Consider the following 24,526-nt stretch of genomic DNA (forward strand, 5'->3'; position numbering starts at 1 on the left):
GGACACCCATGCTTGCGCGCTCCTCAACTTGCACGAAGCTTCCCCATTCGCGATAATTTGCAAGTTTTCCTTACTGCACGCTCTCTTGCTGCCATCGCCTGATTTCCTCATCCAAGCGGTCATGCTCCCTTGATTACCGCTTCCGTGAGTGCTCACTAGCTATAACTATCACCAAGAGTACACCCTTCTAACGTGCAGTGTCTAGAGTAGCTTTGCGATCCGGTCGATCCCTGCCAAACGAATCGATATCTTCATGGTCGCCTTGCGCTGCATGCTCCAACTCGACAATAATGGACGGATACCCGGTTGGAAGCCTGGATCATAACATCCCGCATATCGTCATTGCCGGCCTGACTTCGAGCCCCGCCAAAGCCCTGCCTTTAAACGCAGAGCTTCGAGACCAGGCCCTCTTGATCCGATCCGAGCTGCCAAGCATAGAAAGCCCGAATGCCGGAGCTTTAAAAGACTACATAGTTCGTCAGGATGGCAGGAATCACCCATGGAACGGCAAAGACAGCGGGAAGCCGTACAGGCTGCGGGTCGCTGTTGCTGGTCGAGTACGTCGCGCACCATCTACTTGCGTCAAGTCAGAGCTAACATCTGGATAGTCTCTTGTTCTCCCTCCTCGCCGCGCTAGACTTCCAGACGGCATAGAAGCTCCCGAGACGCCAGCCGTGCTGCATTCGCCCTTTTCTCCTCTCAGCCCAGTCTCTCCATTATATCCCGATGGCTTGATGAACACAGACTGGCTTCAAAAGCACGAGGACATGGTCCCTAGTGTCTATGTATCATTTTACACTCTGACGACTGATCCGACACTTGCCACACTTCACGATAATCAGCTGAAAACCGACATCAACAACACCAAGACCGCTATCAGCAGGTCAGGCTACAGGACACGCTTCGCCGTTGTTCTTCTGAGCGATGGCGTTGCTTCGGCTTCTATGCAAGACTTCATGCAGGAGAGACTTGAAAACATCAGGCGAGGCGTTGCTTTGGACAACAAGTCCTTCTTCTACCTGTCGCCCCAAGATCTGTCAACAGATTTGGAGCATACTGCAGACTCCATGCTTGCGGCCGTCTTCTTGCAGGCTATAGAGTACTATCGCGATCTCGGCCGTCATGCCCGGAAGAAGCGCAGTCGTGGAATCGCTCCGCAGCCCACAGTGCCGCCTACAAGCACTTCCCAGACGACCTCGGTGCAAGACTGGAATGTACGATACGATTACAAGACGGGGGTTTTCGCCGAGTTCCGACAGGAGATGGATGCGGCGCTGCGCTCTTATGAACAAGCTTATGAGGGGCTCCTCAGCCAGGATGTTATGGACATAATTCCCAGCTGGAGCCCGAGATGGAACGAGGCGCGTATGCTTGCGGATGTGTTGGCGATACGCAGCATCCGATGCCTGCTCTGGGGTTCACAGAACACTGCTGCCGTACGGAAATGGCATACACATCGGGACAGGATAGCCGACTTTGTCGACCGACGTGGCCGGGGAACGAATAACTACGGATGGGCCGCATGGGAATCGAGGTGGGCGGTAGTAATGGCGAATTTGATCGAGAGGGTGGACATTCGCAGCTTGGCGCCATCAACGCGAACGTTATTCCTCCAGCCTGAAAAGGCTGCTGCGGCCGACCGCTTACGACCATGGGAAATGCTGCATCACACGGGATATTGGTATCGCATCGCAGCTGAGCATTTGATGACCCGGCGAAGACTCGCCCGGTCCATTCCAGAGGAAGACCGGCGCTCGCCAGATACCACTCCGGCTTCAGCAGTTGCGAGCAAGGCCTTCCAATACGACACGTACATGTGCCCAGATCCTCATGAGGAGTTTCCTCTGCAAGGGACGGGCGTCAATCATTCTAAGCTCATCATAGACATTCTAATGGCAGCTAGATCCCAGTTCCAGGCACGGCGTCAACTGCGGTTATCGGCCGAACTGTCTTTGGAATGCGCGAAAGAAATGGTGAACTTGAAAGCCTGGGACGACATTGTTGCTTTGCTACGACCTCTCTGGGAAGACATGTCGTTTAGATCAGAGGGATGGCTCAACATTACGGAAGACCTGAGCTGGGTTCTGCGTGCTGCGGCCGCCCGCATTGGTCACGGGGAGCTCGTAGTCGCCATTGACTGGGAGCTGATGAACAGAAGTAAGGTCTTTGCTTCTCTTCATCTTTACGGATACTGACTGCAACACAGAGTTCACGCGACGGCCCAACTGGCACTACGACATCTCCAGGTCCCTTGAGGGACTCGATATCGAGCCTAAACCGACTGTGACCATCAACGATGATGCTGTTTCCTCCTTCATCGCCGCTTCCTTCATCTTCAAAAGCGAGGATGGAAAAGCTGGCGAGACCTGTCAAGCGCAAGTCGCCATCCGATCCGACGCTTTCCCAGATGCATCGGCGGTGACGCTAAAGGGCCTGAGAATCGACTTTGAAGGTAGCCTGAAGACCATCACACTAGATCATGACCCGGAGTCCAATGGTGGAAAGAGCAAGGGCAACGTCACGCTTGCAGATGTGCCCCTGACCGAGGCGGCTCGAGCCGACGAGGAGGGAGAGGAGGGCTCATCAGGGCTAAGCGGATCTGGAAAGCTGACATTGAAACCTGGCCACACGAACGTTTACGAGATGGCCATACCTTTGCGGGAACCCGGCGAGGCGCACGCATCCTCGGCGACGTTGATCCTGGAGACTGACACCTTTTTGCTGAATTATACCGTCGCCTTCCGGGATCTGGGCGCAACGGATTTTTGGTTTGGACCATCACTTTCACGGAGACGGATCGTGCGGCAGAGCGCGCATGTTATTCAAGTCCAGGCCAGGCCGCCCAAGCTGGAGATAAAGCTGGCGCAACCTCTGGATCAATTCTACGCAAACGAACCAATGGATCTGGTTGTTGATGTCATCAACGCCGAAGAGACTGAGGCTGTCGCCAAGCTTGAGGCTCACGTCTTTGGCGAACAGATCCCGTCCTTCCGTGTGGACATTGAAGACGAAGGAGAACATGTTGCAGAAGCTGGGCAGGAGGAGGCCAAACTTACAGGGCTGACACTTGGAACTTTGGCAACATCGCAGTCAAGACGTGTCAAGGTCAGGCTTGACCCCGTACAGCTGACCACCTCTTTCGATGTCACATTGAGGGTGTTTTACCATCTCGCCACCGACCCGGCTACCTTGATCATGCAGATCCTACCCGTCCAGCTGAACGTCGTCAATCCTTTTGAAGCAAATTACGACCTTATCCCGCGTCTCCATCCCGACCCCTGGCCGAGCTTGTTCGATTATGAGGGCGTGCAGGATCCCTCCGCAGACGAAGTTGCGGTTCAGCCCCGCGGTCTCGCACAAAAGTGGTGTCTCGTGTGCCACTTTGCATCGTTCGCGACGGAAGACCTGGAGATTGTCAGTATGGACGCCGAAGTCATTGCGTGCCAGAACCACGCACGATGCACCGCAGCGACCCGCCCAGAAATCGCAGAAAGCGGGCTCCGAATCCCACCAAAGCAGATGCAGGAGGCTCAGTTCGATCTGGTCGCCCAAAAGTTCAGCCTCGACGATCGGGGGCCTGCGTCCCTTGACGTGGCTTTTGTCCTCAAGTGGCGCCGCACATCTACAGCCTCGTCACCAGCGCCGGTCAACACGACCAGGATGCTTGTACCGAGATACATTGTCCTGGGCACCGAGCCCCGTGTTCTAGCTTCGTACTCCCTCGCCAACCCCGTGACGGGTCTGATCCACCTGGACATCACCATTGAGAACCCATCGAGTCACTTCCTGACGTTTGGCTTGAACATGGAGCCCAGTGACGAGTTTGCGTTCTCTGGCTCCAAGCAGACCACGGCGCACGTCTTGCCGGTATCTAGACGTACCATTACGTACCGGCTGCTACCTCTGATACGGGGCGACTACATCCGGCCGACACTCGTGGTCCGGGACAAGTACTTCCAAAAGGTGCTGAGGATCATACCGACGGAGGGGATGAAGATCGATAAGGACGGCTTGCTGGTTTGGATACCGCCAGAGGAGGGCGAGGAAGAGGAGTAGTGGAGGGGATGATGGTGATGATGGTAAAGATCAAGATGCCTGGCTTTCTTGTGTACATAGACTCTACATCTAAAGGTGTTTCTAAACATCCAGCTTCCACAAAGGTGCCAAACACTATTATACCCGCTCCTCTTGATTCCAAACTCTCGTCGCTCGTGAAATACACACATGCTTCTAAATCTTCGCCTTGGGCGGCCTCGCCGAGCCCCCGATCTTACCCATCCACTCTTCGGTAAGCGTCGTCTTCTCCTCGACGCTCAACCTCGTCCATCGCTCATACTCCTCCTGCTCGGCCCTCCACTCCCCCATCACCTTCTCAATCCACTCAGCCGTCAGCTTTGCACTTGTCCCCGGAACCTCCATCGGGAACAAATGGCCCCCGCCCTCGAGCGTAACCTCTTTGACTCTACCCCTCGCAACCCCACCGCTCCCTGCCGACGCCCGTCCCCGTCAACCGCATCTTTTCGTCGCGCAGTTCCGGCGTGGAGAGATCGCTCGCGCCGCCAAAGACGTAGAGACAGCTGGGGCGCAGGTGCGGCAGGCGGACGAGGGTGGAGGCCCCCTCGGAGCGGTAGACGGGGAAGGTGTAGTAGCGCTCGTTGAGGGCCGGGTCGAGGTCCGGGACGAGGTCCGGGTGGAGGAGGTTCGTGCCGGAAGAATCGTAGGCGTGCCAGGAGGGGCGGAAGTAGGTGAAGACTTCTTGGTGTTTTGTCGTTGCGAGGGTTACGCTATCTTTTGTGATTGTGGTTTTGGGGTTGTTGGTGCTGGAGGTGGAGGAGTAGAGTTGCGTGGGTACATCGCGGAGACCGTGGTCCATCCAGGCTTCGAATACCCTCTCATCCCACCCTCGATAAAACGGGCTCTTGAGGAACGCTTTGCGCGCCTCCTCGCGCGAGGGCCAGAGATCCCTTCGTCGAGCGCTCGCTGCCGCGGGGGACGCGGCGATGGTGCCTTTAGCATTGGAGGACCATTTCGAAATGACGGGATCGAGCAGGACGACGCCGGAGAAGAGGCGCGGGTTGATGAGGGCGACGTTGACGATTGCGTTGCCGCCAAAGGAGTGGCCTACGCCCAACAGGGGACGGGGCGGGCGGAGGGTGTTGATGAGGTGGAGGAGGTCGCGGGGGTGGTCGAACCAGCCCGGGTCGTTGCCGAGGAGGGGTTCGTTGAGGGTGGAGGAGCGGCCTTGCCAGGCTGCGTCTGCGATGATGATGGAGCGGATGCGGAAGGTTGAGGTTGGGAGGAGAGATTGGGCGTGGAGGTCTTGCCAGAGGGCTTCGTAGAGTTCCTGTGGTGATTCGTGAGCGTGGTGTTCATGAGGTGAAGGTTCATGAGGAAACATGAGATGAAGTGAGATGAAGTGAGATGAAGATGACAAACCTTGGGGAAACCGTTGGCGTGGGCGCCAATGATTGTGACGTCGCCGGGCTTGGGGTTCGGGTTGTCCTTTGGGATGTACTCCTTCACGGCGAGCTTGAGGACGTCGTCTTGGGAGCGGGAGAGGGCGCGGGGGAACTCGCGGATGTGTGAGCCGTCGAGGACGTGTTCCTTGATGTGGAAGACGGAGGACATGTTGAGTGTTTAGTGAGGCTGTCCAGTTGAGTTGAGTTGAAGTGAGATGAATCGAATTGAGTGAGTTTCACTGAGTGAAGGACTGGTGTTGTCTAGCCAGGATACACTCAGTCCATGTGAGAGTGAGCGAGTGTGTGTGTGTGTGTGTGTGTGTGTGTCTGGTATGTGTGTTGAGTGAGGGAAAAATAAAATGAAAATAGGTAAATGTGAGGCTAGGTCTCAAAATGTCATCGTCTCACAGCTTCATCGGCAACTGGTCAAGGCAAGATTGACGAGGTTAGAAGATGGGACTAGACTAGCGACGAAGGGACCGGGTCGACGTAGTAGAGGTGAAAGTCTGGGGTCCTGGGGGTGTTGTGTGGAGCTGGTAGATGCCGAGGTACCAGCGGTTACCGGTAGGGAGTACGGGTACGCCCCCTGTCCTGTAGTCAACACTGCCTGTGCTGTGATATTCAAAGTATCTGTACCTCACCTCAGTTCGGCTCATTGCCATCCCCGAGGCCGTAGACATCATCCATGTACTTTGTAGACAGCACCTTTTGAAGGCATTTGCAACCGAAAATCACTATCAAAAAGGGGACTAAAAGGCAATTCAGGTGAAAATCGTCGGGTGGCTATTGTCTTGGAGGCAACCGACTCGGGGGAACACAAGTTTGACAATGGTTAACAACCATCAGCCACACGTTTGAGATGCTGCAGTCTCGCTATTTGAGATGAATTGAGTTTTTCCTGTTGCCCATTGTGCGAGGATTCTTCCTTGTGTCGTGTTTGTGTTTGTGTTTGTGTATGAGTGTCACCAGCCTGTCATCCATTCACTCCCGTGTCTCCCGTCGCGAGTTTGGGAGCATTAATCAGAACTCAGCTCTGTTCTGTAGGGACCTGTGAGGGATGACCCAATTCTACCCCGCAATCTCCAATCTTCCAGGCACGCCGCACCGCCAGGTTCTCGTCTCGTGCCCCGCTACACTTCATCCTCACCCGACCAACACTTCCCGTCCCTTATCGAGTTACAAAACAGCCGCCGCCGCCGCCGGACCGGAGCCGGTCTAAAGACACCCCTGCATGCCGAAAGTCATCATCTTCGCCGGCGCCCCCGAGGCCGACTGGTCATCCCCGGATTCCTCCTTCTCTTCTCCGGCCCACCCGCACTACCCGCCCCCACTTCAACATCAACATCGACCTCATCATCAACCTTAGCACCAGCAACTCAAAACGCAAACACAACCACAACAGCCCTCCCTCCTGGCGATCCCTCCTTACACCATAAGCCCCTAACAACAGGCTACTCCCAACCCCACGGCCTCCCCACAAACTTCCTCCCCCAGCACACTTCTTCTCCCTCTCCTGGGACGTACACCAAGAAACGACCAATAACGACACCACCATCACCACCACCGACTCCCAAGACCCCCTCTCCCAGCAATTCTACAACCACTCCCTAGCCCTCCACCACGACCTCGCATCCTCCCAGCTCCCGGCCCCTCCATCCTCATCACAACCTCCTCCATCCAGCAGGCACAGAGACAACACCTCCTTCAACACAACAGCAACAGACTCTTTCATCACCGAAACAACAGACTCCTTCGAAGACACCACAGCAGACCTCTCAACCTCGCTCTCCACCCCGCGCCCGCCCCCTTTTGACGTCAACCCACCACCTCTCCGACCTAGAAGACATCCCCCGGCCCCCTCCCTCCTCCGCCTCGCCCCGCAAACCGTAACCGTAAACCTCATCGCCGGTGTAATCTCCGTCTCCACTCCCGCGGAGCGTGACAACCCGCTGGGGCAATGAGTTGTCTCTGGTCGAGGTGCTGTTAGGAGACGACACGCGCGCCGGGTTCGGCGTGACGTTTTGGTTACCTGCGATGCCGCCGCCTCCTCCAGCAGCTGTGAAGAACACTGGTAAGCCAGCATCAGCGGATCCGACGTCGCCTGCGAACCTGAGGAGACAAGACGTCGTGTTACTGCAGAATGTGGCGCTGCATGTGTTTAGGGGGAAAGTGTACGGGCAGAGTCTGCGGAAGGGGTTGACTAGGACGACGGTGCTGTATCGGAGGAAGTTGGGGGGAGGGGGATGAGGGTGGGTATTATCGCCCGAGGGACCTGGAGAGGGCTGCCACTGCAGGAGGGGGAGGGATGGGGATGGGGAACTGAGCACGGTGCATCCGCAGCTTGTCAAGACGGGCAGGGTGTGGGAGTGGGTGATGAAATTCATTGGCGGCGGTGACGGCGAGGAGAAGACGACGGCGAAGGGGGTTGTGAGGAGGGGGTGGGATGCGTTGCCTGATGATACCCAGTGATTTTGTGAGAATCACTTCGCGCTCGAGGAGGGAAAGGGAAGAATTATTGTATTGAAAGATGCTCGGAAGACATGGTTATTCCAGTTGTATACGCTGGCGTTGAGTTGAGTACACGGATTTAAAGAAGGAAGCCAATGGTACAAACACCCTTACTACCCCGTGGATAGCAGCAAGATCAGCATGTTCAGGTGAGAGCACCTTACCGTACTTGAGATCCTTCTCCCTCTGTTCCTTTCACTAAGCGATTCGGGTGAGTTGACCGAGGGGTTCATGGGGGAAGACCCGAGTCTCGATCTCAGTCCCTTCGACCATTGATCTGACGTTTAGTTTTTTATTCGATCCGATGTGGAGGAACTGGTTTTGCTTATGGCATTTGGACCCGTGTGTCTAATCATTAATCCAGTAATAGATCGCATTCCTTGTTTTTATCGAAAACACAGTCAGTCACTTACACCCGGGCGTTGACGTTCAAATACAACGACAATCCGACATTACAATTTCTAGTCTACGTAGAGCAGGGTTCTAAACCGGGTATCCTCTAAATCTCATGTAACAGTTTACTTCGTATCGTACAAGACATTGGAGCTCTCAAACAGCAACAGCGGCAGCACCACCCTTGCCTTCCTTCTTGACACTCTTCCATTGCAGGCCCAGGCAGGCAACGAAAGCAGCACACGCGCAGGCAACAGTGACATAAAATGTGTGCCTGAGTCCATCCATGTAGGCTTCAAGGACCACATCAATGGCGTCGGCACGTCCCATCTGCGTCAAGATGTTGCGGACCTGGTCAGCGCCGCCATTGATAAAGATCTGGGGGTTGATATCCGGGGCGTTCTTGGTGACTCCGTCAATGAGGCCCGTCTGGAACAGCGTCTGGGCGACGGCAATCATGATGGCGCCGCCAAAAGACTGGAAGAACTGCACGCAGGCCGTCGCGACGGGAACCTCTTCCTGGGGCAAGACCGTCTGAACAACGAGCACACCAATCTGGAAACCTGCGCCGATGCCGAGGCCCGCGAGCACCTGGTATCCGAACCACTCGCGCATGGGCGTGTCAAGGTCAAAGGTGGTGATCATGCCTGAGCCAACGGCAAAGAGGACCAGAGACGGGAGGATGATGGCGCTGTAGTAGCCAATGATGGAAATGAGGGCGCCGCTGGCAATGGATGCGACGACGGTTGCGAGGAGGAGCGGCAGAATCTTGATGCCGGCCTGGACGGCGCTGACTCCTTGGATTGCCTGGAAGTAGAGCGCTGCAATCTGTTAGCATGCTGATTTTCGAGTCTGGATTCTTCTGTTGGAAGCAGAGGCGGGGATAGGAGTTAGGGAGGCACTTACAGAGGTAGTAGAGAAGCGGGAAGAAAGCAGCACCAAAGAAGCAGGCAAACAACATGGCGCAAACGACGTTGCGGTTCTTGAAGAGCTTGGGAGGCAGCGTTCCCTTGTCGCCCTGCCACAGCTGAATGCCAATGAAGACAATAATCATCAGCGCGAACCCGACAAACAGTCCAATAATCTTGGCGCTGTTCCAGGGGTACTCGGCACCACCCCACTGCAGAGCGAGAATGAGGCAGACAATGGCGGGCAGGAAGATGGCCGTTCCGATGAGGTCGAGCTGTAGGATGCGCTTCACGAGAGAATCCCCGTTCGGGTTGTTCTTCCTGCTGATGGTGAGGAGGAAGAAGATGAAGAGCATGGCGAGACCACCGATGGGGAGGTTGATGTAGAAACACCACCGCCAGGTCGCCTTCTCGGTGAAGACACCACCCAGCAGAGGCCCAGCAACGGACGCGACACCCCACATGCCCCCAATAAGACCAAATGCCAGGGGTCGCTTCTCGAGAGGCATGGTATAACTCAGGATGACGATGGATCCGGAGAACAGACCCGCGGTGCCGATGCCAGCAATGGCGCGACCAACGATGAAGGCGGTGGAGGTTGGCGCGAGAGCGCAGACGAGGGAGCCGATTTCGAAGATGGCAATGGCGGTGAGGTAGGCGTATTTGATGCTGAAGAGCTTATATATTGTGCCGTACATTGGCTGCAGGGCCGTCGTCGTCAGGAGGTAGGAGGCGCCATACCAGCCTATATCCTTTACGCTGCCGTACTCTGCTGTGATTGTGCCGAGGGCCGGGGCGATGATGGTCTGGTCGAGGGCGACAAGGAAGACGGCGAGGCAGAGGGAGATGAGGATGAGGACGAGTTTAAGGCCTGACGGGTAGATGGTGTCGTCGTCGCCGCCGGATGTGTTCGAGGGGTCCTGCTTGTCGTAGGTCTCGGGCATGTTGGGGTCATCGTGGACGTGGGGCTTCTCGGTGGAAATCGAGGGATCGGCTGAGGTGGTGTCACCGAACTTCTCGTCGGGGTGTTTGGAACCCATGGTGATGATGTTGTAGGTTGTGATGAACACTCTTGTTATCTTGTTTTACTCCGAGGCAGACTTGACTTATACACTGGTTCACCCGGTGATGTGGACTTCTTAACTGGGAGGTCGAGGCAGGGAAGACGTCGGTATTACTCTTTTCAAAACCTGAAAATGTAGAAAGAAGAAAAGGAAGGAGGACCCTGGATGATACAGAAGAGGCAAGAGACACGTCTGACAGGAAAAAGGTGTGCGGCAGGCAAGTTTTATGTATCCATCCGATGAAGCGCTCCAGCTCCAGCTCGCGCTCGCGCTTGCGAGATAGGTACACTAAAAAGTCTTCCTGAATGACATCTGAGATCGTGAAATTTCCCAGCTGCAGCAACCCATCGGGTAACACTGCACCATCGCAGACCCCAACCCGATTTGAACACTCGTAAGCCACAGGGATGGCCCAGCCAAAACGCCCAAGCTCCCCCCCTGGTCATTTGGTCAATGCCTACCAAGACAAGGTATCTTTTCTTTGTGTGCTCCATACCTTTGGTCCATATTGTGTGGTAGGTAGGTAAGCAAAGTAGGTAAAGCTAGGTGGGATACCTTAGCGTGAGCTTGTCTGCGTTTGAGTGGGTGGGATGGGGAGGGGGGAGAATTGGGGGAACGAGTCACTCGGTCTAGACACGCTGCAAACTGTGGTCATCGAAATTGGCAAAAAAAGAAGAAAATGTCCGAAGGAGGAACGTCCTTCGTCACCATAGTTACGTGAGCTTCAATCGCGTATGTGTGTGTGTGTGTGTGTGTCAGTGCCGGAGGGAGGGCGGAGGGATATCGGGCCAGGGGCAGGGGTCACTCCGAGCACAGAGTCCTGGTAGTGTCCTCCCTACCTTATTTTACGGTTTACGACAGCTGCAGTAGACTCCATGTGGCAGTGGATCAAGAACGCGAGACCTTAGGTGATGGATCTAAGAGAATCTAAAGGCCGGAAAGTCCAGACGAATTCCAGGAAATCCAGGCAAGTCGGTCGGCCCATCTCGGTGGTCGGAGGGAAAACTTGTCCGACTTACGCGGGGTGGGTCATCCATCAGGAGCGGCACCCGTGATTGGTCGGCTTCTGCACTCACGCCTTCGGCCCTCGCACTTTGATTTCATAATCTGAAAAGCCTCTTTTTGGATTTACGACGTCAAGACTCTAAGCCTGAATCCAGCAAACCGCTCAGACCTTTGCTCATCTCCCGTCTCCTTGGGGCGCTACTACCCCGTAGCGGGCGCCGACCAAGACCGCAAACACCTAGCTGCGGCTGAACCAATTCTTTCTGTCTACTGTGATTCTGCGGCCCTGCCAGAGCGTCACTAGAATCCAAAGGTCCGTAGACGGCTCCGAGAGTCACGGCGATCCTTGCATTTGCAGGTGCTGTACACAAGCGCCAAACTTGACTCACGCCGTGCGTTCGGCCGATGAATCGCTTGCGGCTCATAATCTATCCGACCGCCGCGTCTCTGGTCATTGATGATTCACAAAATGGGACTTTGGTCGGCCGTGGGACCGGACGGACGTGGGTTTCCTTCCTTCGTGGAGCCGGACTCGACCAGGGTAAGCCGTGAGGTAATGGATTGCTCTGGCACTCTGGTCCTCCCCCTGATGTGTAAGTTGTATTACATAACGCCTCAAACGCCGTTGGAGGTTGAAGGAAAGGACGGGACACGGCGACGGGAGGGGCCGTTACGACGGCCGGCCCCCACATGCCGTATGAGGTTATTCGGAAATCCCGACCCCGATAAACCTTCAGGCACTCACTCGAGTGTATTCACATATCTTAACCACATTAACATTAAGCTGTCGTCGTTGATTTCTCCGAGGCTCTAGTCTGCCTCAATGTAAAAGCTACACTGCCTTACGCCTTAAACGCCGTTACAGGACAGAACCCAAGTGGATAATGAAGGCTCAAATGTCTGGTCACGGCATTGAGGATTGCATATGAATTCTCGGCATCAGACCTGTTTCTACACCAACCTTGTTACGACGTCGCCCTAAACATGAAAGATTCTTATATCAGAGGTTTTTTTTTTGGAATATTTAGTATCTGGTGGTTTGGTGGGGAGGCCTTATTGCACCTCAAACTTGTGATCCGGCATTGTAGAACATCAACTGCACGCGGTACCTTATAAAAGGCCTCCTTTTCCTCTGGTATAACTTCCATCCACCCCTCCGCAGATGTCTTTTCTCCTCACAGTCTATTTCCGCGCGCTTACTTTTTTGGAAGCGTGCATCACGACCAGTCTCCCGCGCCCGCTTTCATATAAGCAGAGAGTTCAGCGAGTCAATCACTTTTATAAATCTCAAACGGCGCGCCACTTCAGCTCATTCTCGCTTTCCTACGAGAGCAGCCGCTGACTAAGTAGAGGATAGGATCTTGTGCATCGTACTCACCTTGTGCGGTATTGAAACTCTGTCCGTCCGCTCCACTCATAATGAGACCAAACGTAGCGGAATATTTGCGGATCCCAACAATCCCAACTATACGATACGGGCAATAGTGACTTCTCCTCTAACAAGCGCGTCTAGCGTCAATTATCATAATGCCTGACACGACGGCGCGGTGGTGGAGAACTGCCCAAACTTCAGCCTGCGATGCTAAGTATTCAGCCGCCTCTGGCGCCTTGGTCAGGAAGAGAAAGTGCACTGGAAGCTGCTGCAAACACAGAATTCTCTAGACCCATGGATTGAGGCGCGGAACCTCAGGACATACATTTGCAACGTCGAGGCGGAGGCTGCCATTGACGACCGTATCCAGGGCTATCTCCGTACAATCTGTGCGTTTGAGACCCTGCGCTTCTACATCGGCGCCGGTTACAACTACTATCTGCGCTGCTGACGACCATGGCATCTCGTTACAAGCGACGAGGTCCAGGAAGAGGGCAGACTATGATCGGCGTTCGCGCAGTGGCTCATGGCGCATCCCGAGGACGCAGAAGACGCTGTCCCGATGATCGAAATCGTCAAGCGGGGGAATAATTCTATGCCAATGATGCGTGATATCATTGTCGGCGCTGCCCCGGATCTCGGCGATCAGAACTATATCAAGTTCGACTGGTTCACCGCGATGGATCCCCGCCTGGGCGACCCGAAAGAGAGAGTCAAGATCTTCAAGGTTCTCGGCATCCAGTACCAGAATCCAGACAAAGAAGAAGGCCAAATCAGCAAAGATTGGTCGACAACATCTTCGACGAAAGAAGGGTCGCGATGAGGCTCTCTATATCGAGTCAAGTTCATTAGTTTGGGGCACATGGAATTGGGCTGGTTTTCGTTGTTTCTCTTTTTGCCGGTTTAATCATATTTGGCCGAGGCCCAGTACACAGATGCATCTCAAGTCTTTCTGCCCTTTTCATCTTCTTACGTGACGGGCCGCTGTTTGAGATTCGTAAAAGCCCTTCTTTCCACCTATAGAAAACTTAAACGGTTCCTTTCCCCTCCGTTTCTCTTCGTGCACAACTGACAAGGAGTCATGCATGGCGAGTGTCAAGCGTACAAGCAGGATGACGTAACGGGGCGTGAGGCTATTCAGACCTCCCGAACCCGACAAATTATCAGAAACCTACTAGAGTTTTCTTACATATCTCGAATAATTTGATCTACCCCTCTTTGACCGTATCTCTTGATTGTTCGGGCCGTCCTACCTCAGGGCGAAGAAACTTCGCGGCAACGTGCCTGACCATCGGCAGAAAAGAGTGGAGGGGAAAATGGCAGAACCGGCCAAGCTAATCAGAGCCCTTCATTCACGCGACCTCTTGACTTACACGCGTTTCGGAGGGATTTAGGGGCCATGCCCAGCTTCTGCTTCTTCGTATTATAGAAGATATAGTTATAGGCCTTTGATCCCTGGTCATATCCAAACTATGTAGAAGTAAAAAGCTCAACCTAAGCTAAACGGTTAAGACCGCTTATAATAAGAGTATTGCGATTATTACTTAAAAGCCTTTATTTAAAATGCTAAAACACATTATTTTAAAATATAAACAAATAAATTAGGTAATAAATGAGTTTGTAGCTTATTATTTTCGTTTCATTTTTATTATTCTCACTTTGTTAATCCTTATTCTTCTTATTATTCTCATTATTACTTTATATTTATTAGTTATTCTTTATAGAATATGCTTCAGAAAGTGTAGGACAACTATAATACTTATAGTGATAATAAGTGAGAAAACGAGAGAGTTGAGGGAGAACTGCTTCGCAACCCCTAATTATATATAGGCTCTGCGCTACGTCTTTAATAATCTCTTCTGGAAGGCCTGTAACTTGCTATGTAAAGATACCTTCCGCCCCTTCTCCTCTCGCCCTAAAGAGACATGGAACTGTACCCACAGGCATGGGGGTTTACGCCTACCACCACCAGCATAAACTAAAAGCACTCCGGCTCCCAGTATGCTACTAATATGCAACGCCATTTTCCCCTCAATCAAGCCACATCCGACTTCCATAGTAATCAAAATCACTAAGAAGACAATCGGCACCGCGGTCCTCACAACTAGTCTCTTCTAGAGGCGGTCCTTGTGGTCGGTTCGGCAAAGGTCCAGCCGGCAGAGCAAAACGGCTGCGGTCAGAAGATAACTCATGAGCAACACTATAGCAAGCATTTTAAAACCAGCCCTTGTACGCCCTTCTGGCTTCGTCTCAGCAACGCGAAAAGAGCCCACCAAGGGCACAAAGCCCACGCAGACCGTAAGCCTCACATCCCAAAAAGGGACTTCCGCCTCCCTCTCCTTGTCCAGGGAGTCGGTCGGGTTAGCGGGTTTATGAGGAGGGGCCGAGATAGTAGTAGTGGTGATGGTGCGAGCACGAAAGGTTAAATATATACTGCCCTCCCGGGTTTCATAAGTACGGAGCAATAGCTGTTATCCGGCCATTGTATTGCCTTGAGTATTCTGATCGGAATATGCAAGGGACTCTTGGTGGTACTGTAAGGAGGGAAGAAGAGATGTTGAAGAAATAGAATTAGTTTATAGAATAATCATTAGCTTGGAGAGAAAGGTTTTGTTAATACAACTTGGAGCAAACTGGAGTTGTTATAGACTGGCTGCTGCTTATATAAGCCTGGGGTCTTCCTGTCTACTTGAGATGAATGGGCGTTGTACCTTGCCAGGAGAAAGTCATATCGAAGGTACCTAAGACAAAGAGGAAGGAAGAGGGCATGGCCGCATGAACAGATTTCCCGATCAAGAAGGGAAGGTGAGTAGGTGCAAGCTCTCATTCTGCAAACCTGAGCGCGTATCGACAAAAGTTGAGGGAGCTTTCGAGACAGAAGGGACCATTACTGGAAGGCATGGCACGTAGGGAAGAATTCTAGCCGGTCGCGACTCTTCCAACGCGAAAGGCGAGATACGCCTGGGAGACGTCATGATCCATCTGCTTTGGTAAATAGGGGGAAGGTGGTCTTGAGAGAAGGAGTACGTGAAGGGTGAAAAATCACAACGACGCAATGGCAAGTACCTTAGGTACTGTAGATTTCTGAGGCAGATGTAGTAGCGATATCAGATACGGGATTAACATGTTATCTCTTAGTGAGTGTGGCTCAAGGTGGTAGGAGCCCACGATGGAAGACTTTCCCTTAGAGCCTTAACGTGACTTTCCCCCTCAACCATCCAGGTTTCCACCAGGCCCCAATACACAACCTAAATAGCCACAAACCAAGCCTTCATATACCCCTCCGCGGCCATTCCTGTCACCAGCCAGCAGGCGCCCTCTAGGTCGGGGGTCAGGTCAAACTAGCTGGGTGGTGGAGTGGTTTATAGTCAACAATCAATTCGCCAACCAGCCTACTCGACGACAGGCTCAGCGCATACCCGAGTTCGAATCCCAGCATGAGCACCAAGAGATGTAGCCCCCACTTCAGCACCGGGGGGGTAAACTCTTTTGCCAGTCTGGATAACTTTTTGGTATCTAGTTATTATGGGAAGAGTAGGGAGCACCGAACTTACACTACTGCACCAAGCTGTGTCAGAATCAATACAACCTCCGCAAGTATTCTCATTTGCAAAGCTCTTCTCTTAGCATGGGGCTAATTTCGATCTCCAAGTATTAGTGAATTCAACACATGAGGCGATATAGGAACCTTGTTTGTGGCATATCATGGTATTAGTCTAGTCCAACGATCTATGCTAAGGGGCAGAGCTGTATCATGAAGGCTGCTCTGGGTACATCCCCGTATCCGAATACAGCCCTTGGTGGTCCACTATCAGCAAGCGTTGGAACGAGCTGAGTGTCGTCCCTTTGAGGAACGCCCAACGGCATGAACCAAGGCCTGCCACATTGTCTTTTCAAGATGTGTTTCAAGTGAGATGCGTGCTTCCAGCATGCTGAATGTATTAGCATGGCCGGGAACGCGTCAAACTTTGTGGCCAGCTGACGAGGATTTCCGGAACGACGCTTTTGGGATGGGGCAAAGTCTTATAGCGAACTGGCTGCATCTTTGATGCTGTATCTGGCAGCCATCACGGTGATGTTATGCGTTCTGACAAGTTGAGCCAAAGCCTCATCATGAGATGCTGCGCAAAAGCATGCGTAGATGCTCCGATGGACGAAGAGGGGAATTGATTATGCATTTGACTGAATACCCTTTGCAAATTGGCAATGGACATAAGGGTCCGTTTCCTCCATCAAATTCAGACACTGGCACCATCCACAGATCTACTTTCCTCATCTTCAAACCCTTTCTATCTATCCTAAACACTCTTTTATCCTTGTTTCGAAAGCAACTTCCAACCATGTCTGGCAACGCTAAAGCTACCAATGGCTCTGTCATTGTGACGGCCGGGACTATCCTCCCCTTTGCATCGGACAAAACGACCTCTCTGCAGGGCTGGCGTCTTTGTGATGGATCTTCACTGGCCGCAGCCGATTTTCCCGACTTGTTCGCCGTCATTAGTAACGCCAACGGTGGAAACGCCAGCAAAGGACAAGGCACGTTCAATATCCCAGACCTTAGGGCCAGGTTTCTTCGCGGTGCCTCGGCTACGAATGCAGTTGGTACCGTCCTGCCTTCGACTACATAAAATCCGTTCCAGGTTCAAGTGCCTTGCATGCCGGATGACTATCATAACGCCAACATGGGTGCCATCAATGGCCCCTACATGGAAGAATTCAACTCCGGCTCAGTTATGTTCCAAATCGGAGGTGGAGACAACGAAACGCGCCCTGCCAATGTCTACATGAACTTCATTATCAAGCTTGACAACAACTCATTGGTTCCTGCCGGCGTTCTGGCACCCTATGCTGGTGCAGAGGGGAGTCAAACGAAGCCTAGCGAAGTTTGGCTATTTTGCAACAGTAATACCTATACCTCCCAACAGTATCCACTTCTTTACAATACCATCACGAGACGGTTTACTTCTCCTACACAAGCTCCTGGTGCCTTCAACGTCCCGCAGCCAGATGGCTTGTTCATCCGCGGGGCTGACAACGGTGCCTCGAGGGACCCAGATGCTTCCACCAGAGACCCTGCACCAGATGGCACTACGGGTCCGTTGGTTGGCACTACCCAACAGTATGCCACAAAGCCCGGCACATGGCAGGTGTCCATCGCCAGAGTTCCCACCGGCGGAGTCGAAATGTGCAACGTTGCTTTAGGGCACGATAACCTCGTCGCGGACTCAAACGCAACAACAGTAACTTTTATTGGTGGTGCTGACGAGACACGACCCAACAACTCTGCTGTGTCGTATTATTGTCTCTCTGACGATTCGACCGGAGACGCTTTCCCCGTGGGCGGCATCATTGCTGTGCCAGGCAACTATACCCCTGATGGCAACTGGTTGTCAGCTCAAGGTCAATCTCTCAAAGCCAGCGACTATCCGATTCTCTTTAGCATTCTCGGGAATGCATGGGGTGGCGATTCAACGACGTTCAACCTGCCAGACCTCCAGGACCGGTTCCTTCGTGCTACTGACGGAAACCCGACCAATTCGAATGATCCAGATCAGTCTTCACGCGTGGCATCTGCACCTGGCGGTGCCACGTCTGGCACTGGATCTTTCCAATCCTTTGCTACGGGAACACCTCACACACCTCTTGAGGTCACTGGGTTAAGCTATCCCACTGCTGATCATGATAATGCACTTACTGCTATTGGATACCATATTGCGGACTTTAATCCCGGTCCTACTACTTATGCTCTTTCGGGTGGAGACCCTGAGACTGCGCCAATCAGTGTTGTGGTCAACTTCTATATCCGCGTTGTTTAGGATCTTGCAGCTTTCTCTTCTGTATCCTCTCTCTTGTCGTTGCTTGGGTTATTGTGTCAAGCCCTGTAAAGTCCTTTTATATACGACAATCAAACTTAAATGAAAATCACTGCATATGCCTAAAAGCCCTACTTATGGTCAGCTGAGAGGAAAAGTCCCAAAGATTTAATCCAAGTTTCTCTGGAGGGGTTTCATCTTGACGTCTTCCTTTCAACCTCACGATATCAGCGTCCTGAGAAGTCGAAATCAGTCTCTCCCCGCCTATGCCTTGCTCTCGCTTTCGCCAGGTCCAACCCAAGTATATGTTGAGCCGAACCCTTCCCACCAGTTCCATCGAATGACATCCTCCCTAAGACAGGCTCTGTATTTAAAATGCGATGCCCACTTCACGTCGTTCGCATCCTCTCCCTTTCCGAGGTTTTTATATGAGATGAGTCGAACAATTCGGTTTCCATCCACATCTCTCCATTCGTACGTGTAGTTGGTGTAACAAAAGACGCAGGCACTCATCCTCCTATTGCCCATTGAATGCTGGGGCTTCATACCCGGATGCCAGATATCTCGTATCCTTCTCAGATCATCATACTCCAAAGTTTCCTCGTATCTCGCAAGGTCGACAGGGTCGGTAGGATACTGCATATTATGCTGAAATATGAAAGGATAAGTCCCCTGCCAGTATACGTGCCCGCAACACCTGGTGAGGTTGTTCCGTTTTAGCACTTGATAAAGGTAAGGAACGTCATCCCTGGCCGTGGAAAGGTCTGTGACGGTCTTGACGAGCAATTCGCCTTTTGTCGAGATACGGCACGTCATGATTTGTTCAACCGTTGCCTTAGAACTCTCGTGGCGATATGCAGCGGAATCGACTAGATATAGTTGATTGGGACCATACAGATTCATCTTAGAATGCTTGTCAGCCTGGAAGTGCTTGAGGACGTTGAAGTGAAAGGTGCGGTGGAGATGGGGTGAAAGTAGTCTCTGATGTGGGTTTGCGGGTTCCTGAAGACAGGGGCGATTATAGTCGCTCCCCTTGGCGCCGGTGCTGCTGTGAGAGGCGGAGGGTATCGACAAGTAAGGGTCATGGAAGATCTGACAGGGCCTGCAGAGGACGTTGCCGTTTTTGTGCTCATTGGCGTCCCTCTCCAGCAACGTCAGCAGCTCGAGTTTCTTTTGAGACGGTAGGCTCAGTAGAAAGTTGTTCTTTCCGAAAATGGCCCACATTCTCCTGCTCGTCAGAGATAGGATTGTGCGGTCGACTATGGTGAGATAAGCGGAGATGGCGAGGAGTAACTCGGTAGGCATGGTTTGATCGAGGCCTGGTCCTTGGAACAATGCGTCTTTTCTCATTCTACCAAAAAGGAGAGCGCACCACGCCCAGGCTGATTGTAGAGGTGTTTCCTGACATGGTTTGGTGATGCTCTGTTCATCGGATGGGTATGCGGGAACCTGGAACTCAACATGAACCTCTGCAGGAGGAGGACGATAGTGTTCCAACAGTTGCTGATGGCGACGACTATTGGCGAGAATTCTCATTGTCAAGGCCATGTTGTAGAATATATCCAGTGGTTGTTGGTGCGTGTGACTTTTGTATTTGAGAAAATACCATCGATTGCCTTGTACTATATATATATATATATATATATATATATATTTAGGTATCGGAAGAGTGATGGTCATATCAGCTATCTTTCAAGAACAGCCTTGTTTACTCCGTCAACGCCATCCAAGGTTTTGGGTCGAAAACCTTTGACTCCGTGGCGAGGCACTCAAGGTCAGCAAGGTGTTCTGAGTCTAAGTATAGGATTGATGGCCAAGGTAGGCAGTCATCGTATAAGAGAGCTTAGCATCTTCTTGCAGCACAAGGTACATTACTACAGTTGTGAATTTCTTGACGGCTGAATGAATCAGGGGACTGATTTTTCTCATGTGATAGAGAGCCTTAGTGTTGGCTATCGCGTCAGCAAAGTAACTGCGCACTGAGAATGAAGCCCAGTGAAGAGGCAACAGATTCCCATGCACTGACAGGTACGTAAGATGAGGTTTCGGAGATCCCGAACGCCGCGACCAAGCATTGTCGACCAAGCGTTGTCGACCAACGACGGTTTTGAATGAAATCTTCCTTCCTCTCTGCATCTCTCTCTGTAACTTGGTAGATTGTCTTGGTACTGTACCATCAACGTAGCGGGCAATTTCGACGAGCCAGTCATTCCATGCCAGCTCTGGGCACATTCGGCATGAATGAAGAGAGTGAGTGACGGCTTTGATAGCAGTCGATCGGTTCTGTAGAGAGTTATCAACTCAACAGCATTATTGCTAGACACTGAATTGGCTTCATCCTTCTGGTTGTTCGATGGTCTGGTTTAACCAGCAATGACTCGGTTGGTTCCGGTCCTTCTGGGCTGGCGTCCAGACATGTCATGGTGCGCTTATTCATTTCGCATCCATGAGGCTACAGTGGAGTTAAATTTCCGTCGGTTTCGTCGAGCAATCTGTAAGCTTTTTCAACACAGAATATGAACTGTCCGCAAACTGTATCTTAAATAGTTGCATCTTTGCTTCTCATTGAACTGCTCCGGAAGCGGGTGATGAAACTATTCGCCTGGCCTACACATGATCAACCCATTTTCCTATGTTAGCATTGCTGTTCTTCTCATTATCTCATTAGGACCTCTAAGTGAGCCATTTAGTATAAGCAACAGCTAGCAAGAGTAGTCAAAGTGACAGAGGACCAAGGGAGATAGAAATAGAGACCTTAGGTGTGTTGAGCAGTATATTATTATGTCGCTCGCTGAACAGTTTCTTTCACGTCAAAGTCAGACGTCAAAAAAAGGTTGTTATGGTTCTCTACCTTGAAACATGGCCCTAAATTCCACATCGGCTGGAGGCCCCGAAGTGCTACCAGACACAACCAGCTCGTCACTCATCGAACACTCACTCAACCATCAAAAAGTCAACAGAACCTAAGGCTGACAGAAGTGAGCCATGACCAAAGGTCTCGGGGTATTTTAAGGCTTTCGTCTCCCACGGCGTTCCGGTTCGGGACTAGTGTGGGGATGTGCAGGCGGGAGCCAGAGAACAAAAGTAACAAAAGTGAGTGAGCGAGTGAGTGACGGGAATGTGAGTGAATGGGGATGGGAATGAAAATGGAAATGGAAATGCCGTTGTGGATCGACGAAACAAATGGGCAGTGCTGAGGTACCTTGAAACTGCAAGGTACCAACAGCAGCAAAATTGGGTGCGCTGATACCTCTGATTTCCCCGCAAGGGGAAGCATGCAAATCAGCCTCAGACGGCTCAACACGGTTCGCTGTTCATGGCGCCTACTGCGTCTTCACTTTCCAACCCTGGCAAGCCTGGCCGCATCCAACCGGAAAGGTTAACCTACGGAAAGGTACATTGCTAAGTATGTTTTTAGAGTATGTACGGTAGGTACTTTGACCTCTCCAACGTCTGTCTGCCTGCCTGCCCACTGCTGCACTGCCCGTCTACCCGCGCTCACTCGTCAACCAAACTCCAATTCAACCTTGACCCATCTACACTACAACAACCTTGAGAGGTGGCTGCTTGAGCTATCACTACTACACCAGTCTCCTGTTCGTCGACATTAAACGTACAAAGAACGCTTCAAATGGTCTTGCGACATACAACAATGCCATTTGCAACCCTGCATGTTACAACCAATATCTCAATGACATCGCCAAAGCCTTAATCGCGATCCCCGCCAGAACCAGCCCCCAAACGACGACTAGACCCAAACCACCTGGTCCACTACCCACTTAACACTACCGAACATCAAGCGTCACTTACAATAAATCCCAGATCGCTCCGTGAATCTGGCTCTCGCGACTACCTCGACAGTTTCAAACCTCACTGCCGCCCGTCATGGACAGAACCATGGATCTGAGGGACATGGACTTTGAGTCTGCCATCATGGACGACGATAAGGACGCCGACGTCCCCGTAAACGCCCTCAATACTCCACAACGCCTGGGCCGCTCGCCCTTGTCCAAGACGCGCTCCATGTCTGATGGAGGAGGAACTCCTTCCAAGCTCACTCCTTCACCGCACATTGCGGATGGTCGCCAGGCATCCAAGGACGATAACCACATCAGAGACACGGCCACCACACCCGTAACCCCTCACCGAACCGAATTCCCCCTCCGCGGTCTCTCGCTGCAGATGCCCGCGAACCGCGACCCTGCCTCCCCTGCATCCAACTCGTCCACCGCATTTACGAAGCCCGCGCCGCTATCACCGAAGCTCGACCACTCACAGATCTATGCGAGCCCGACAAATATTCTCCCTCGTCGCTCTCGCGGCCTCGACTTCTCGCGCGCTGCCACCAGCCTGCACCACTCAACACTCGCCGAGTCCTCACCGGACTCCTCGCCTACCATCGGAGGAAGGGGCATGAACATCCCGGGACGCAGGAGCAACGATTACGGACAGGCCGAGCAAACCACCAACTCGTTGTGGTCCATGATGGGCAACCACGAGCGCATGACGGTGTCGAGCTCCCTGGGCAGCGCGAATCAGATTGGGTCAGATTCTTCTTCCGACTCTGACGACGATGATCTTATGGACGAGGATATGGACGAGCCGTATATTGGTACACCACAAGCCAACAAGACCGCCCCGCCCTTGGGCACACAACCTATGATGGCGCCCTGGGGAGGCTCTCCGGCAATGAACAGTCTGATGAGCTTCCAGCATAGGCAGCGGCAGAGGAAACAGCCAAAGAAGAAACATAAACTACCACTAGGTCTAGGATTCAGTCCCAGCACAAATGCTGGTGTCTCAAAGTCGCCGCCAAACAACGTGCCCAAAGATATGTCAGCGCATTCACGGAGGGAGAGCATCAGCTGGCAGGCCAATCAGTTGCATATCTCTGGGAGCGAAGAAGAGCGAGGTGATAATATCGACGGTCTACTCTCGACTCCCAGTCGTGATGGACAGCGGCCTACAGTAATGCGACGGGTGGTCACGCAGCGTAGAAACCTGCTACCCAAGACGAAAAACTTTGCCCGTATCAGGGCGGCTTTGTTCGAGGAAGGTGCGCCAGTGGAGACGGAAACCCAAAGAGAGGCCGAAGTCGTCCGTCAAGTGCGAGAGAGTGACGTCGATCTCGGAGCACCTCGTCAACAAACCGTTCCTCCCGCTACTACCCACTCATCGCCAAACCTAGGGAACCAAGACCAATCCCTGGACGACATACCGGAAAGCATGATCACCGATTCGGCCCTCAATCTCTCGGGTAGTTTTAAGCAACAAGCCTTGAAGAACTCAAAGGGCACCAAGTTCTGGGACACCTTCTCCGAATCTAGCAGTATCGGCGGCGCTCGCACAACGCCGCCCCCGCCTAATGGAGGACTCCCTCGCGGCTCATCGTCAGGAATGAGCGAAGATATCTGCATGGACTCTCCGTCACTCGGCCCAACGGCCGGCTTCGCTATGGCCGCAAGCAGCGGGGAGTCCCAAAAAGGAGATACTCCTCTCCTCGCCCAGGGCCCGCAACCGGCACCCAGTGCGGCAGAAATCACACGGCGGATTAACAGCAAGCGTAGGCGGGAGGACGACTACGACCCCGTCAGCCTCAAACGCCGGGCAGTAAGCCCAGGCATGAGCGTGCACAACTCGCCCATCATGCAGAGCCCCATGCAACGCGACGTGGCGCCCTGGGGGTCGCGGCCCGGCAGCAACAGCGGCGATAGGGGCGGCAGTGGCGCGCCGAGTGAGTCGGGTAGCCTTGGAGGCGGCACGCCCAGTAGCGGCGCCAACGCCAACGGCCGGGTAGTGAACGGGAACAAAGGACGCGTTGGATTCCAGGGCATGGTTGATACCAACGACGGTCTGATGCGAATGAGCATCGAGTGATTTCTTGAGGTGTGTCTTTGGGTGGGTGAATTGGCGCATTCTGCATTTCTTGGGCGTTGGGGTAGGACAGTTTGTGTGTGAACGAAAAAGCCGGCGAGAACGGGGGGTTATCAAGGCGAACGAACTT

The 24,526-nt window shown here is 52.8% G+C and overlaps 5 protein-coding genes across 5 annotated transcripts; 3 read left to right on the forward strand and 2 right to left on the reverse strand.

Annotated features, from left to right (window-relative positions):
- Window positions 1–483: 483 nt before the first annotated feature.
- On the forward strand, window positions 484–4,056 carry N0V96_006327 (uncharacterized protein; the record flags this gene model as incomplete). Its single annotated transcript, XM_065757679.1, has 3 exons — window positions 484–586; window positions 745–2,157; window positions 2,207–4,056. 3 exons carry the CDS (start codon window positions 484–486, stop codon window positions 4,054–4,056), a joined length of 3,366 nt encoding a protein of 1,121 aa, XP_065613596.1.
- A 174-nt stretch (window positions 4,057–4,230) lies between these two features.
- On the reverse strand, window positions 4,231–5,628 carry N0V96_006328 (uncharacterized protein; the record flags this gene model as incomplete). Its single annotated transcript, XM_065757680.1, has 3 exons — window positions 4,231–4,399; window positions 4,482–5,344; window positions 5,437–5,628. The coding sequence occupies 3 exons, from the start codon at window positions 5,626–5,628 to the stop codon at window positions 4,231–4,233; spliced, it is 1,224 nt and encodes a 407-aa protein (XP_065613597.1).
- A 2,888-nt stretch (window positions 5,629–8,516) lies between these two features.
- On the reverse strand, window positions 8,517–10,308 carry N0V96_006329 (uncharacterized protein; the record flags this gene model as incomplete). Its single annotated transcript, XM_053190813.1, has 2 exons — window positions 8,517–9,181; window positions 9,267–10,308. 2 exons carry the CDS (start codon window positions 10,306–10,308, stop codon window positions 8,517–8,519), a joined length of 1,707 nt encoding a protein of 568 aa, XP_053051731.1.
- Window positions 10,309–17,391: 7,083 nt separating this feature from the next.
- N0V96_006330 (uncharacterized protein) lies at window positions 17,392–18,525 on the forward strand (the record flags this gene model as incomplete). Its single annotated transcript, XM_065757681.1, has 1 exon — window positions 17,392–18,525. One exon carries the CDS (start codon window positions 17,392–17,394, stop codon window positions 18,523–18,525), a length of 1,134 nt encoding a protein of 377 aa, XP_065613598.1.
- Window positions 18,526–22,407: 3,882 nt separating this feature from the next.
- On the forward strand, window positions 22,408–24,399 carry N0V96_006331 (uncharacterized protein; the record flags this gene model as incomplete). Its single annotated transcript, XM_053190811.1, has 1 exon — window positions 22,408–24,399. One exon carries the CDS (start codon window positions 22,408–22,410, stop codon window positions 24,397–24,399), a length of 1,992 nt encoding a protein of 663 aa, XP_053051729.1.
- Window positions 24,400–24,526: the final 127 nt, after the last annotated feature.

The sequence above is a fragment of the Colletotrichum fioriniae genome, assembly GCF_027942845.1.
Source record: "Colletotrichum fioriniae strain IMI 355084 chromosome Unknown scaffold_7, whole genome shotgun sequence".
NCBI lineage: Eukaryota > Fungi > Ascomycota > Sordariomycetes > Glomerellales > Glomerellaceae > Colletotrichum > Colletotrichum fioriniae.